General features: G+C 35.2%; 1 protein-coding gene and 1 non-coding gene across 2 annotated transcripts in view; one reads left to right on the plus strand and one right to left on the minus strand.

The window, feature by feature from the left end:
- Nucleotides 1-16,222, minus strand: part of Rabep1 (rabaptin, RAB GTPase binding effector protein 1) — a 97,410-nt gene that overhangs the window by 43,817 nt on the left and 37,371 nt on the right. Inside the window, exons 3-5 of the mRNA XM_078042720.1 lie at nt 10,529-10,732; nt 7,978-8,138; nt 5,243-5,362 (exon numbers count right to left, since the gene is read on the minus strand). Coding sequence (XP_077898846.1) covers nt 5,243-5,362; nt 7,978-8,138; nt 10,529-10,732 — 485 coding nt within the window. The remainder of the gene's footprint in view (nt 1-5,242; nt 5,363-7,977; nt 8,139-10,528; nt 10,733-16,222) is intronic.
- On the plus strand, nt 14,651-14,757 carry LOC120884586 (U6 spliceosomal RNA). Its single transcript, XR_005727016.1, has one exon. It is a non-coding gene; the product is annotated as a U6 spliceosomal RNA (small nuclear RNA).

Genomic DNA, 16,222 nt, shown 5'->3' on the forward strand with positions numbered 1-16,222 from the left:
CTATTGTCAGGAATAGGAGCTATACATATCTTCTCAGTCTACAGCTTCTCTTTTTCAACTTTTTGTAGACCTTTTAACAAGGAATATTATATTCTAAGGTAGCCAAATTTGTCAGTGTTTTGTCCATAATCAATAGTGTTTTCTTTTTGACCCCAATTTTTGTGTGCACATTTGTGAACTCCAAGGCCTTGCACGTGCTAGGTAAGTGCTTTACCAATGAGCCACACCCTAGCCCCATACTGTTTTTTAATATCTGAAAGTTTTAAAGATTTTCACTTTTAGATTTTTAACTAACATAAATTAATTTCCATAAGGTATGAGGTATAAAGTTAATTTCACTTTATTCTGAACACGTAACGATTTGAAAATCTTCCTGCCCCTAATCCCTTATACTGAGGATTGAACAAGGGTGCTCTACCATTGAACTTCAACCCCAGCCCTTTTTATTTTGAAACAGGGTCTCATTAAACTGCTCCGGCCGGACTCAAACTTGAAATCCTCCTGCCTCCACTTCCAGAATCATTGGGATTACAAGTATGCATCAGTGTCCAGCAAAAAGTATATTTCAAACAATCTGAACCTTCGACACTAATTTGTCTTGGTTTTGTTTGCTGTTTTTTGTGGTGCTAGGGATCAAACCCAAGGCCTTGTACATGCGAGGCAAGCACTCTACCAACTGAGCTATACCTGCAGCCCACCCTTCTCCACTAATTTGTAATGTCACCTGCCACTTACCAATTTCCACAGACATATGAATCTATCTCTGGGCTCACTATTCCGTTTCATTGATCCATTTGTTTATCCAGAAACCAGGGACAAACTATCTCAATAAATAGTAGGTACAGCAAGTCTACTGCCATGTCTTCTTAAAAATTTTGCTGGGTGTATTCCTGATCTGTTATTTCCCTGTAGGAATGCTATGAGCTAATCTGAATTTACAGATTAAATTGGGAGTATACCAATTGCTTTACAATGCTTTTTATCAGGAGTATACACACAGGTCTTCATTTATAATGTATTCTATAAAGGTCTTACCCACCTTTGTTTATTCTTAGGTAATCAAGAGTTTTTTCTGCTGTTGTGAATGGGATCCTTCTTCCTGCTACATTCTATAATTGGACATTACTGGAGTATAGAAACATCTCCTTTTTTTTTTTTATGTTGACCTTGCTGGAACAGCTTTCAACTAGTTGAATTCTTACTTGGTCTAACAATCTGTTGTGCATTTTCTGGCTTTTCTATGTAGACAATCAAATCAGTTTCATCAGATTCTTTCCAGTTCTTCTCATTTCTTTATGTTGCCTTGCTATATCATCTAGGACCACAAAAACAACCTCAACAAAATTCCTGAGCACAGGTCTCCACATAGTGTTCCCAACACTGCTAAACATTTGTTAACTGTGCTTACTGAAGGTTTGATAAACAGCCCTTTGTTTAATGTTTAAATTTATCAAAGGCCTTCGGAATCCAAGACAAACATTGCTCTTCTGCAGTCTTTTTTGTGGTACATCACAATAATATGCCATCCTGATACATGTAAGAATGATATGCCATCCTTAAATTGCTGGGAATACTCCCTACTTGGTTGTGATGTTTTTCCCTTCTTCTTCAGTACTGGGGATTGAACACAGGCTAGTGCTCTACCACTGAGCTACTTCTCCAGTTTTTGTTTGTCTTTTGAGACAGAGGCTTGTTAGATTACCCATGGGCCCTTTGAGCTTGCAATCCTATGGCCTCGGCCTTCCTAATCACTGGGATTACCGATGTACACAACCAAGTCTGGCTGTTTTCCACCCCTACCCCCAATGGTTTAACAAATGTTAAAAAAAAAATTTAACTTCCAGATTCCTGAGACAAATCTATGAAAGGAGAAATTTTTTTTCCTCTTCTATTCTCTGAAACAGTGTGTAAAATATAAGGATTCTCTTTCCAAAAGATTCTGAAAAATGTGCCTGGAAAATCAACTGAGTTTAATGTCTTGGAAAGAGGAGGCAGGAAGAACAAAAATCTGATTCTAGACTAATTTTCTTCAATAATTACTACTTTACCTGGCCTATGTCATCTTGGGAAAATTCTGACTAAATGTATTTCATGAGAATTTTTTTCATTTCATTTTTTCAAGTTTATTAGTATATCACTGTTTGTAGCATTTACTATTTTTAACTAAGGATTTGCAATCATGTCCCATTTCATTTCTAATGATTAGAAAATTTTTTCACTTTTCCTGATAAGACTTTAATATTAGAGATTGTCTAATTACTTTTTCCAATTTCTCATATGTTGATTATTCTCTATTATTCTTTTGCTTTTCTATCTCACTAACTTCTGTTCTTTCTTGTACTATTTCCTTCCACTTACTTTCGGTTTTTACCATTATTATTTTCTCCTTTACATTTTTTTGGGGGGAACTGGGGGCATGGGTTAGGGTTAAGGTTAGGGTTTGAACTCAGGCACATTTGACCACTGAGCCACACCCCTAGCCGTGTTTTGTATTTTATTTAGAGACAGGGTCTCACTGAGTTGCTTAATGCCTCACCGTTGCTGAGGCTGGCATTGAACTTATGATCCTCCTGCCTCAGCCTCCTGAGCTGCTGAGATTACAGACGTACGCCACTGTGCCTAGCTCTTTTTTCCTTAATATTCTTGAGCTAAATATCCCCATCACTCTACATATTTTGTGATTACTTTTTCCATGATTTTCCCCCCTTTTTCCAAGCATTTTATTTTGACTATCTTTTTTATTTTGTGAATAACTGAATAATCTGGGATTGGACAACTGGATCTGTAGAACATCAATTCTTTGACATTTGTTAACAATTCCTTTCTGACCTTATGAAAAAATGTATCTGAAAATACCCTATAAAAAGCTTAATGGGCTGGGGATATAGCTCAGTTGGTAGAGTGCTTGCTTCCCATGCACAAGGCCCTGGGTTCAATTCCCAGCACCACAAAAAATATAAATAAATAAATAAAAAGCTTAATGTATCATAATGCTAATAAATATCATGAAAAGGATAATGTATCTAATAATAATAATATATCCCATATACTATCCTAAGGGTTCATATTAACTCGAACCATCCTTATAATATCCTTATAAGGTATTATAAAGGGTATTATAAAATGTCCCCATTTTATAGCTGAGAAAAGAAAAACAGAGTAAGATTAAGTAACTTTTCCCAAGGTCACCCACACTACTAAATGCTGAGATTTTAACTACTATGCTCTACAAAATATTATCTTTCTTTTTTGACTATTAAATCTAAATTTGATGTGTATATTAAATCTAAATTATGATCCTGATTTTTCAAAATTCCTGTAGCCCTACTAATATTTTTTTCTCCTTGCTCTAAAGATCAGTTCAAATTGCCTACTGTAACTGTGTCAATTTCTCCTTGTAGTTGTTCACATGTTTCAAGACTACATAAGGCACATTCAAGTTCATAATTATCTTACTGATGAATTAAGTAGGTTCCCTCTTTAATAGTTTTTCCTCCTTATCCTATCCATTTGATATTACACTTCCTCTATCAGTTTTCTATTGGCTGGAATTTATACAGTATGTTTTTCTATTTTGGTTTTTCTTTGTTTGTGGCTCTGGGGATTGAACCCAGAGAACTTCTACTGCTGATTTATACCCTATTTCTTTTTGAGACAGGATCTAAGTTATATTTATTTTCAATCTTACTTTGGGGTTTTATTTTAGGTGAATCTCTTATAAGCAATATCAACTTATGTTTATCAGTTAAACTGATAAATCTTTTAGTAGGTCTCAATTTATTACATTTACTAGGATTATTGATACATTACCATTTTTTTATATTCCTGTTTTCTGCTGTTATCATTTTTCATTATTTGTTTCTTTCCTACTTTTAATCTTTACTTTTTTCTTTTTTCTTTAATTTCAGTGGTCCCGGAGATCCAAACCAGAGTTTCATACATGCTAGGCAAGCACTCTACCACTGAGCTATACTTCTACTTTCATTTTTTTGTTACTGGGATTAAACCCAGGGCACTTTACCATTGAGCTACATCCCCAGGCCTTTTTATTTTGAGAGATAATCTCACTAAGTTGCTTAGGGCCTTGCTAAGTTGCTCAGGCTGGCCTCGAACCTATGATGCTCCTGCCTCAGCGCCCTCAAATCTCTCGGATTAGATGTTTGCACTACCACACTTGGCCCTAATAAAATTTCCAACAATCCATTTGTATTTTCTCTGGTGTGTCTTTATGGACAACAAAGTCAGTCATTATTACAGTTACATTCTTGTTAAAAGATCAAGTCTAGGGCTGGCATCAAAAAACAGTCAACATTGAACAGTTTATTTTCCAAGATAAAAAAAATTAATGAGATTGAATCATTTTGATAAGAAAATAAACATTAAATTTGAAACAAGGTAGCAATTTATGATAGGACATCATTATTATAATTATTTAAAATATCCATAAGAGAGAAATCATCTCAATGCTTTTATTTGTTTGTTTGCTTGCTTTAGTGGTGATGGTGGTGGGACTAGGGATTCAACCAAGGACTTCACATGTGCAAGGCAGATACTCAACTACTGAGTTACATCACCAGCTCCCCCACCCCACCCTCACTCTATTTTATTTACTTACTTACTTATTTATTAGTACCAGGGATTGAACCCAGAGACCACATCCCCACCCCTTTTTATTTTTTATTTTGAGACAGGGTCTTACTATGTTGCTGAGGCTGGCTTTGAGTTTGCAATCCCTCTTGCCTCAGACTCCCAAGCTGTTGGGGTTACAGGTGTGCGCCACCATGCTCAGTTCCTTTTATTTTGTGACAGGGTCTCCCTGAATTGCCCACACTGGCCTCAACTTGCAATCCTTCCTCAGTCTCCTGAGTAGCTGGAATTACAAGTGTTTATAACCATGTAGTTTTTTTGTATTATAAACAAAAGCAAGATTCTTTTTTTTGGTACCAGGGATTGAAGCCAGTGGTGCTTAACTACTGGGCCACATCCTCAGCCCCTTTTTGGTATTTTATTTAGAGCCAGGGTCTCACTGAGTTGCTAAATGCCTCACCAAGTTGCTTGAGGCTGGCTTTGAACTCACAATCCTCCTGCCTCAGCCTCCTGAGTGGCTAGGATTACAGGTGTGCTCCACCGTGCCCGCCAAAAGCAAGATTTTTAAGACTCATAGTCTAAATTAGTTTTTCCCCCTTAATGATTCTAATTTTGCTCATGGCATTAGGGCAGATGGATTTCAATGTTTCACAACCTTTGAGGCCTCCAGCTCTTTAATCTTGTCTTCAGCCTCTGTCAGTTTATCTTTCAAAGCTGCAATTTCCTTCTCCATTGGCATCACAACAGACCGAAGTTTTTCAGCATCTTCTTGGGCCTATGGTTAAAAAGAATTAAATGGTACAACTTACTCATAAAAACTAGTATTACAAATAACTACACCAAGCACTTTACTGACATTCAGAAAATTAAACTGAATCTAACTTTAAATGTCAAGTCATAATCAGGGTTTTGCCAAATATTTAATTTACAATTTGAAATAGAAAAATTGATTTTTTAATTGAGTAACTGAGTTAGTAAGTATCTCATATATAACTGAAAATGCACACAATAAATATTTTTTCAACTCCTGGTTACTATGTTAATAAAACATAATTTCCTTTTTTTTTTTTTTTTAACTCGGGTGCTCTTCACTGAGTGACAATCCCAGCCCTTCTTTATTTTTCTTTTGACACGTTACTATAAATTAGTATATTTATAATATTTATAATAATATATTTATAATAATAAATATACTAATAATCCATTACTATAAATTAGTAAACTGACGAGAAACTAAATTTTCATTTTTTAATATATACATACACACACATACAGAGAAACAATGACTCGAAAAGCTGGAGTTCTTCCTGCTAATAAATATGAAAATTAACCTTAGTCACTCAATGTAAATGAGCAAAAATTTATCACAAATTGTTTAGGACAGGGAAACATATGCACAAATATAAAGGGGACTTTAAAAAAAAAAAACTATATCCCCTGGAAAAGAACAACTCATATTCACTTTGTTTTTAAATCCTTACACTCTTCATTTATTTTATTTTGAACTAAGTACTGTTTGGAAAAGACATGTTAGTTTTAAACATCTCCACAGTTAGTTTGGGATCACTTGACAAAGATCATTTGGAGGTAGGGGGAAAAGGTGAGAGAAAGTAAAAAATGTATCATAGTTATTTCTTTTTTTTATTATTATCTTTTTTTTTTTTTTTTAGTTGTAGTTGTCTATGGACCTTTTATTTATTTACTTTTATGTGGTGCTGAGGATTGAACCAGTGCCTCACACATGCTAGGCAAGCACTCTACCACTGAGCCACAACCCCAGCCCCCATAGTTATTTATTAATACAAATATAACCTCACAATTCCAAGTGTTAGATCATTGTAAACAAAGTTTTAAAGAGCATTGTTAAAAATCAAAGAAAGGTCATTAAAGGCAAGGAAAATCTAAGAAACTGTAATAACTAAGAAGAGTTAATGTGATATCCCGGACAAAGATCTATGAACAGAAAAAAAAGGATATTAGGTGAAAACTAAAGTAATCTGAATACAAAGAATGTATCTTAGTAATAATGAGTGGATATGAGTTTATTAACTGTGACAAATATATCATATTAATATAAAAATTAATAAGAAAAACTGGGCATGGAACATATAGGAACTGTCTACTATCTTATAAATTTTCTGTTAATCAGAAATGGTTCTAAAGCAAAGTTTATTTTAAAAATTAAAGCACTTTAAATAACAAAGTGGCATATTACAGAAGTAACAAATATGTACATTATTTGGATTAGTAATAGAAGATCATGATCTTATTGACAAAAATTTATTTTGAAAATTTTAAGATAATGTGGTTTTAAAAACATGGATGTAGACTGAAGTTGTAACTCAGTAGTGGAGCACTTGCCTAGTATGGGTGAGACACTGGGTTCCATCTCAGCACAACATATAAATGAATAAATAAATTAAATAAAGGTCCAATAACAAAATATGTATGTATATTTAAAATTATGTATACATATAAATAAATAAATACTTAGCTTATATTATCAAACTGGGCAAAGGTTATTTATATTTTCTCAATGATAAAATGTCTCATATTTAGTAGCCCTGTGTTCAAGCATTAGATGGTATTATGCTCAAGCATTCTGTCACACAGGAACCAAGGTAAACTGAGAAAGAAGGAAAATTGACACCTGTTCTAAAACTTTGGTTTAAGTGTAATCATTAAGCAATGAGCCTTATGCAAAAAACATTTATTAAACACCTATGTGGAGCTGGAGTTGTGGCTCATTGGAGTTAGAGCACTTGCCTAGCATGTGTAAGGCCCTGGGTTCGATCCTCAGCACCACATAAAAATAAATAAAGGTATTGTGTCCAACTACAACTAAAAAATAAATATTAAAAAAAAAACCTATGTGTTAGATTCTATTCTAGGTAAATAAAGATTTCTACTAACATGGAATTTTTATTCTAACAAAGAAAGGTGGCGAATAATAAACACAATAAAAAACAAACTGTTTTAAAGAAATATGTGCTTATAAAAATACATGCATTGAGGGCTAGGTTTATAGCTCAGGGGTAGAGCACTTGCCTGACATGTGTGAGGCACAAGTTCGATCCTCGGCATCACATATAAATAAGCAAATTAAGATGCATTGACAACTTTAAAAAAAATGTTTAAAAAAATACATGCATTGTTTTATAAAGAAATATGATGTTTTTTATGGTCCCCAAGACAAATACAACACTACCTACCTGAAAGTAGGAAAAAAGGGGCTTATTTCAATATTTTACTGTAACCCAAGAATAACGGAGTGAGTCACATGCATTGTCTAGGAGAAGGGGAACACATTATCTAGTACTATAACCATATTCATTAAAGCACTTGCACCTGGATTCAAATATTTCTATAGATGAACATATTCTTTGGTACCTTTTTCATTTCGTTTTCTAAATTTTCCTCCTCTTGACCTTCAGACAGTCGTCTTCTTAAATCAGCTATTTCCCTTTCTGCAGATTCTCGATATTGTGACCATTGTGCTCGCTCCTGTTCCAGCCTAAGGTGAAACTGGTGCTCATAGTCACGAACTGTTTCTATAAAACACCACCACGTATTCATGTCTAAGCATTGGTACACTAAATTTTGTAGTCATAAAATGATCTTATGCTTAATTTCTGAAAATCTATTAACTCTCACACAAAAATGAAGCTAACATTCCTAGTTCTTTTTTTTTAATTTGTTTTCCTTTTTTTTAGTTATTATATGTAGAATTAAAGGGTTTTATTAAGCTATGATCTCCAATCTTCATAATAAATCTATGACATACATTTTATAAACAGATGAGAAACCAAAGGATAGATTAAATAGTCTACCCAATGTTTCATAACCATAAATAAACAAGGCTTGAACTCAAAAGTCAACTCCAAAATCTATGTTCTACCATCAAGGCACCCAAGACAATTACAACATGTCTAAATACCTGGAAGTGGAGGAAATGGATTTATTTCTTGAATATTATACTATAACCAAAGATACTAACTGAAATAAATTCTATGAAGTATTTATATTTAAATGTAATCTTAAAACATTATGTGATAGACACATTGATTATTAATTTTCACTCCATCTTCTTTACTAATAAAACCAAGTTTTGTTTAGGAAGTCAATGTGCCCAGTTTAAAATCTACATTTTCAAGTCAGGTGTGGTGGCAAACCCTGTAATCCCAGCGACACTGGAGGCTAAAGCAGGAGGGTCTCAAGTTTGAGGCCATCCTCAGCAACTTTATCGAGGCCCTAAGTAACTTAGCAAGACCCTGTCTCAAAAACAAAACAACAATGACAAAAAGTGGTGGGGATGTGGCTCAATGGTTAAGTAACCCTAAGTTCAATCTCCAGCACAAAAATAAACTAAACATTTTCATGCTGGGGGTGTAGTTCAGCGCTTTTCTCACATGAATGAGGCCTTGGGTTGGATTACCACACCACAAAAAATAAAAATAGGAACTACACTTTCCAGTTTCCTTGTAATTATGGTGACTATACACTTGGTCAACAAGTATGAGGGGAGTGTATGTTGGTGGTTTCTTGAAAACTTGCTTTTCTGATGCAGACTAGAGGAAGAGCAATCATCTGTGAGCTATGAGGCAAAAACAAAGTTGAAAACCACATGCAAGGATGAAGGAACAGAAGGACTGCAGAAGTTAGGGACTCTAGTGACATCACAGGACAATTTAACTTGCCCTAGATTACCTGCTGGACTTTAATGAGAAAAATTAACTCCTGTTTGAGGAAACCACTATAATCAGATTTGTTAAAGGAAGCCTAGAGTAATCTTTACTTGATAACTCGAGACTCAGACTTAGGGCTTGTCTTCTCACAAAGAACACTAAGGAAAAAATGACATACAAATGTGAAGATACTGCAGGAGTCACATTTATCATGTTAACTAATTCTACAATCACAAAGGTTCAGGGAGAAGTTATTTCATTTTTGTCATTATTTTCTCAGAAATGTGGAAAATTTAATTCAATATTAGTCCCAAAAGGAGATAGAGGCCAAACTACAATACTTCCTTCAAACAAATGTCTCAGACTAGAAGCCCATAAAGATATTCTAACTCATAGATCATTCTATCCCCTTTAGTGCAGTGAAGATTTCATGTACAAAAATCTAAACAACATGGCAACACTAGACCAGAAAAGTAATAATCAGCTACAGCTATTAAGTGTAATCTCTTTGTCTTCTGCATGGCAGCTCTCTCTAGTTTATTACATTTCCTGTGCCCACATCTTATTCAATAACATTACATACCTAACTCATTAAATCCCATATTTAAGCCCTGCTTTATACCTAACAATTAACTGCAGTCTTCATTTAATGTATTATCTCTATAATACTCTCATTATACTCTTTATTACTAAATCTGTTAAAGACAGAATAATACATCCATTTATAGTATCACAGCTGACTTCCTCCCCCCCACCCCCGCCCCAGCAGTGGTGGGGATAGAACTCAGGACCTTGTATGAGCTAACCAAGCACTTTAGCAGAGATTGTACCCAGAGGCACTTAACCATGGAGCTACATCCCCAGCCCTTTTTATTTTTTATTTTGAGACAGGGTCTCATTAAGTTGCCAAGGTTGGCTTTGAACTTGCAATCCTTCTGCCTCAGCATCCTAAGCCGCTGGGATTACAGCGATGCACCACCACACCTGGCTTTTAAATTTAATTTTGAGAGAGGGTCTTGCTAAATCACCCAGGCTCAAAATTTCAATCCTTCTGCCTCAGCCTCCTAGTAGCTGAGATTATAGGTACATGTCACTACACCTGTCCTACTTCCCTTTTATCTGACAGTACATCTTTGAAGAAGACAGCACATTAAGCCACAAATGAACTCAGGATATACATTCAGACTGTGTGAAAATATTCTTATTGCTAAAATTTAGTTATCTTAGAAAGCCATAGAACTGATCTTTGTCTTTACCTTTCATAACTGCCTGAAGGGAAGCAACTTCTTCCCTCCACTGCCTTTTCACTTCATCTATAGCTTCTTGCTTGGTATTCTCAGAGACTGTCGCAATTGCCTTAATATTCTCCATCTCTGCTTGAGCTTCCCACAGCTGTGTCCGAAGGTGTCCCAAATCATCCTGCGCAGCTTGTAATACTGCATTTTGCCTCTTCAGATCCTCTGGAAAAAAGTAAAGACATTCTATTAATGAGGCGCTCACGTTATCAAGCTGACAATCCAGTGAAGAAATTTAGATTTTAAAATGTTTGGCTGGGGATATAGCTCAGTCGGTAAGAGTGCTTGCCTCGAATGTACAAGGCCCTGGGTTCAATCTCAGCAACACACAAAAAAAAAAAAAAAGAAAGAAAGAAAAGGTTAATATAGAAAGTGACACCATTTGCAAGAGATAAGATTTAACTATGCTGGGTACCACAAGTAAATTATTAACTATCTAATGATACAGTGGTTAAGGTCATAGTTTTTGAGCTATATTTAGGCTCTTCCACCACTGACTAAATGAAATCTGGCAATTTATTTAAACTCTCTGCCCTAAGTGTCCACAAGTACAAAATGGGGATTAAAAATTATCAGTACAACAACTGTGAGTTCTCATTATTCTATAACCACCATTCCAGTCTTTTCACAATTTGATACTGCCATCTTCATCATCATCAAATCTCCATATACACGGGTCTGGTTTGGGAACTCCACTGTATAAATATTATCTATTTGTCTATTCTCATGCTAATTTTATACTGTCTAACACAGCATTACTTATATTACTTTGTCTACTCTTGTATACTTGTTTTGTTTTGTACTGGGGATTGAACCCAGGGGTGCTTTACCACTGAGCTACATCCATAGCCCTTATTTATTTATTTTTTTTTGAGACAGGGGCTAAGTTGCTGAACCTAACCTTGAACTTGCCATCCTCCTGTCTCAGCCTCCTGAGTTGCAGCAATTACAGGTGTGTGCACATTTAAATTTTTACATAATAAAAGTTTAATAACAAAGGTCATAATAGTTTCAAATAATATAGGGGGATTTCCCCTACGAAATATCCAAAGTTATTATAAGCCCCGTGAATCTACCAGCCAGCTCCATCAACCATACACATATCTTGCCTGATCCATCCATATGCACTCCACATATACCGAGCCAAATCTCAGATTTATTTTTTAATTAATAAACTTTTTATGAGCAGCTTTAGATTCACAAAAAAAATTGAGAAGTATAAAAGATTTCCCACACACCCCATATTCTAATATACACACCACTCTCTCCCCTCTAGATATCCTGCACCACAATAGTATAATCATACAACTGGTGAACCTACATTGGCAATTATCACCCATAGTCCATATATAGTTTACATTAAGGTTCACTCCTGGTATACATTCTATGGGTTTTGACAAATGTATAATGACATGTATCACCACTGTAGTATCTATTGTCCAAATAGTTTCACTGCCCTAAAAATCCTGAGCTCTTCCTATTCATTCCTCCCTCATTCCACTCCTAGCAATCACTGCTCTTTTTGTTGCGAAAACCCAGCCCCATTTTGCCTTTTCTAAAATGTCTTTTACTTGGAGTCACTTATTATATCATCTTTTCAATTTCCCTTCTTTCATTTAGTAATACACATTTAAAGTTCCTCTCTGTTCATGACTTGACAGCTTATTTCTTTTAGCATAGTTATATACCACTGTCTGGCTATATCAATTTATTTATCCATTCACTGACTGATGGGCATCTCAGTTGCTTCAAAGTTGTGACAATCTGCTGGGGATATAACTCAATGATATAGAGTGCTTGCCTATCATGTTGGAAGCCAGTGTCCATTCCCAGTACCACAAAACAGGAGGAAAAAAGTGCGACAAGTTGTGACAATTATGGATAAAGTTGTTATACACATCTGTGTGCAGATTTTTGTGCAAACATAGGTTTCCAAGATATTTGTATAAATTGCAAGTATAATGACTGCAAAATGAAATATGAATTATGTTTAGTTTTAAAATAAACCATAAACAGTCTTCTAAAGTGGATACACCATTCTGCATTCTCCTCAGCAATGAATGAAAATTCTTGTAGCTCTGTGTCCTTATAAGGATTTGGTATTATCTGTATTTTGGATCCGGACTATTCTAATAGGTGTAAAATTGTCTATTCTCATGCTAATGTTATACTGTCTAACACAGCATTACTTATATTACTTTGTAATATTTATTACTTCATTGTTTTATTTTTTTATTATTTTTTGGGACTGGGGATTGAACCCAGAAGCGCTTTACCACTAAGCCACACCCCCAGCCATTTTTATTTATTTTTGAGACAGGGCCTTGCTAAGTTGCTCAGGAACTTGTGATCCTCCTTCCTCAGTCTCCTGAGTTGATAGGATTATAAGCATGTGCCACCACATGTGGCTCATTGTTTTAATTTATAATTCCTTAATAACATATAATATTGAACATATTTTCATATACTTACTTGCCAACTGCATATCTTCTTTAGAGATTTCTGTTTGGGTCTTTGCTTATTTTCCTATCATTGCATTTTAAGAGTTCTTTGTACACTTTGGATAATAGTCTCTAACTGTTTTGTATGTGGATGTCCAACATCATTTGAAAAGACCATTTTTCTCCAAATATTATCTTTGCTCCTTTGGCAAGAATCAGCTGAACTATATTTACAAGTGTGTGTTTTGGGGGCTCTCTACTCTGTTCTACTCTCTACTTGTGTTCTACTGAGCTATTTATCTATTCTTTCACTTAATAATACTGTAGCTTTATGTAAAGTCCTAAAGTCAGGTTGTATCAGTCCTCATACTTTGTTATTCACCTCCAATACTGAATTGACTATTCTAGGTCTTTTTACCTTGCCATATGAACTTTTGAATCATTTTGTCATTGTCTACAAAATAACATGCTAGGATTACTCTAAATCTACAGATCAGGTTGTGAAGAACTCACCCCTTGACCGTACTAAGTATTCCTGTCCAAGAATATAGGACATCACTCTATTTACTTTGCTCCTTTTTTTCCGTTGCAGTACTGGGGATTGGATCAATGATCATATTGAACCATATCTCCAGCTTTTTTTTTTTTTTAAATGGTGCTGGGGATTGAACCCAGGGCTTTGTGCATGCAAGGCAAGCACTCTACCAACTGAACTATATCCCCTGCCCTCTCCAGCCCTTTTTGAGACAAGTTCTTGCTAATTTGCAGAGGCTGGCCTTGAACTTGAGATCTCCCTGTCTCAACTTCCTATGTAACTAGGATTACAGGCATGTGCCACCATGCACAGCTCTTTATTCTTTCATCATGGTTTTATAGTTTCACTCATATAGATCTTATACCTATTATTAGATTATATCTGAACATTTTTATTTTTTGCATGTTAATGTAAATGGCAATGTGTTTTTAATTTCAAATTCCATTTGTTCATTCTGGTATGTAGGAAAGCAACTGACTTTTCTTCATTAATCTTTTATCATGAACATTGCTACACTTGCTAGTTCCAGAAGTTCCCATCATACCCAGTTTTGGGGTTTTTTTTTTTTTTTTTTGCATTTTCTACATAGACATCCTGTCATCTGTGAACAAATAAAGTTTTATTATTCTTTCCCAATCCATATACCTTTCATTTCCTTTTCTCATTTAACTACATTAGGTAGGACTATGTTAAAAATCAATGGTGAGCTGGGCGCAGTAGCACTTGCCTATACCTCCAGCAGCTCAGGAGGCTGAAACAGGAGGATCACAGGTTCAAAGCCAGCCTCAGCAAAAGCAAGGCACTAAGCAACTCGATGAGACCCTGTCTCTAAGTAAAATACAAAGCAGGGCTGGGGATGTGGCCCAGTGCCCCTGAGTTCAATCCCCGGTAATCCCCCCACCCCCACCCCCCAAAAAATCAATAGTGAGATTCTTGCTCCTGATTTTAGTAGGAAAGCTTCAAGTTTCTCATAATAAGAAAAATGTTATTGCTAGGAAATGATGTTGACCAAATTATATTCTTATATTGTGGCATGTATAAATATGTAACAATAAATTCCACTATTATATATACTTATAATGCACCCATTTAAAAAACGGAAAATAAATTCTCACTTCAGCATCACATATACCAAAACTGGAACAATACAGAAGAAATTAGCATGGCCCCTGCACAAGGATGAAACACAAATTCATAAAGCATTCCATTAAAAAAAAAAAAAAAAGACAAGACTAATGTTAGGAGCTGGGCACAGTGGTACATGCCTACGATCTTAGCTACTCAGAGGGCTGAGGCAGGAAGATCCAAAGTTCCAGGCCAGGCTGGGCAACTTAATGGGATATCTGTTTTAAAATAAAATAAAGTTTTAAAACGATGGGGATGAGGCTCACTTGTGTAGCATACACAAGGCTCTGGGTTTAATTCCACCACTACCATTTTTTGTTTTTGTTTTTCTCTGCTATACTTTTACACTAAGCTACAAAACCTGGCTTTTTTTTTTTTTTTTTTTTTTTAAGACAAGATCTCACTAAATTGTGGAGGCTGGCTTCAAATATGCAATTCTCCTGCCTTAGCCTCACAAATTGCTGAGATTACAAATATGCACCACTGCATCTGGCTGTCATTTTTACCCCCAGAACTAGTGGTTAAACCCAGGGGTACACTACCTGAGCTACATCCCCAACAACCCATCCCCACCCTCTTTTTTTAATTATAAGGCAGGGTGTGGCTAAGTTGCTGAGGCTGTCCTCAAATTTGGAATCCTGCCTAAGCCTCCTGAGTCACTAGGATTACAGAAGTAAGCCACCATACCTGGTTCTCATATTTTTTGTGTTTTCCTGATGACTTTTAAGCACCTTCTCGTATGTCTACTAGCTATTTATTTTCTTTTCACTTTCTTTTTTTTAAAGAGATTATTTTTTTAAAAAAATTTATTTATTTGTATGTGATGCTGAGAATCAAACCTAGTGCCTCATGCATGCTAGGCAAGCGCTCTACCCCTGAGCCACAATCCCAGCCCCTTTCTTTTCACTTTCTTGATGGTGTCCTTGAAAGCACAAAAGTTTGTTGTTGGTGGTGGTTTTTGTTTTGTTTTGTTTTGTTTTGGTATGAAGTCTGATTTTTCTTTGGTTGCTCCTACTTTTAGTCTCTTATACAAAATATAATTGCCTGACCTAAGATCAAAAAGATTTACCTCTATGTTTTCATTTTTCACATCTGTCTTTATGCATTTTGCACTAATTTTGGGGATTAATGGTAGAAGTTCAACTTAATTCTTTTGCATGTAGGTATCCAAATGTCAGCAGAATTTGATGAAAAGATGAATCTTTGTCCCACTGAATTGTTTTGCATCTGTAGAAAAGCAACTAATGATATATGTAAGGGTGTATTTCTGCAGTCTTAATTCTATTCCATTGATTTATGTCTGTCCTTATACTAGTGCCATGTTTGATTATTGTTGCTTTGTAGTAAGTCTCAAAGTTGTAGAAAGTGAATATTTGCATTGTGTTCTTTTTAAAAAGATTATTATGACTATTCTAGATCTCTAGAATTTCCACACAGATTTTAGGATCAGCTTGTCAATTTCTACAAAGACACCATACAGGATACTGAAAGATACTACAATGATCTATAGATCAATTTGAGGAATAATGCCTCATAATAATATTAAGTCCTCTG

This window comes from Ictidomys tridecemlineatus, chromosome 3 (genome assembly GCF_052094955.1).
Source record: "Ictidomys tridecemlineatus isolate mIctTri1 chromosome 3, mIctTri1.hap1, whole genome shotgun sequence".
NCBI classification, from domain to species: Eukaryota; Metazoa; Chordata; class Mammalia; order Rodentia; family Sciuridae; genus Ictidomys; species Ictidomys tridecemlineatus.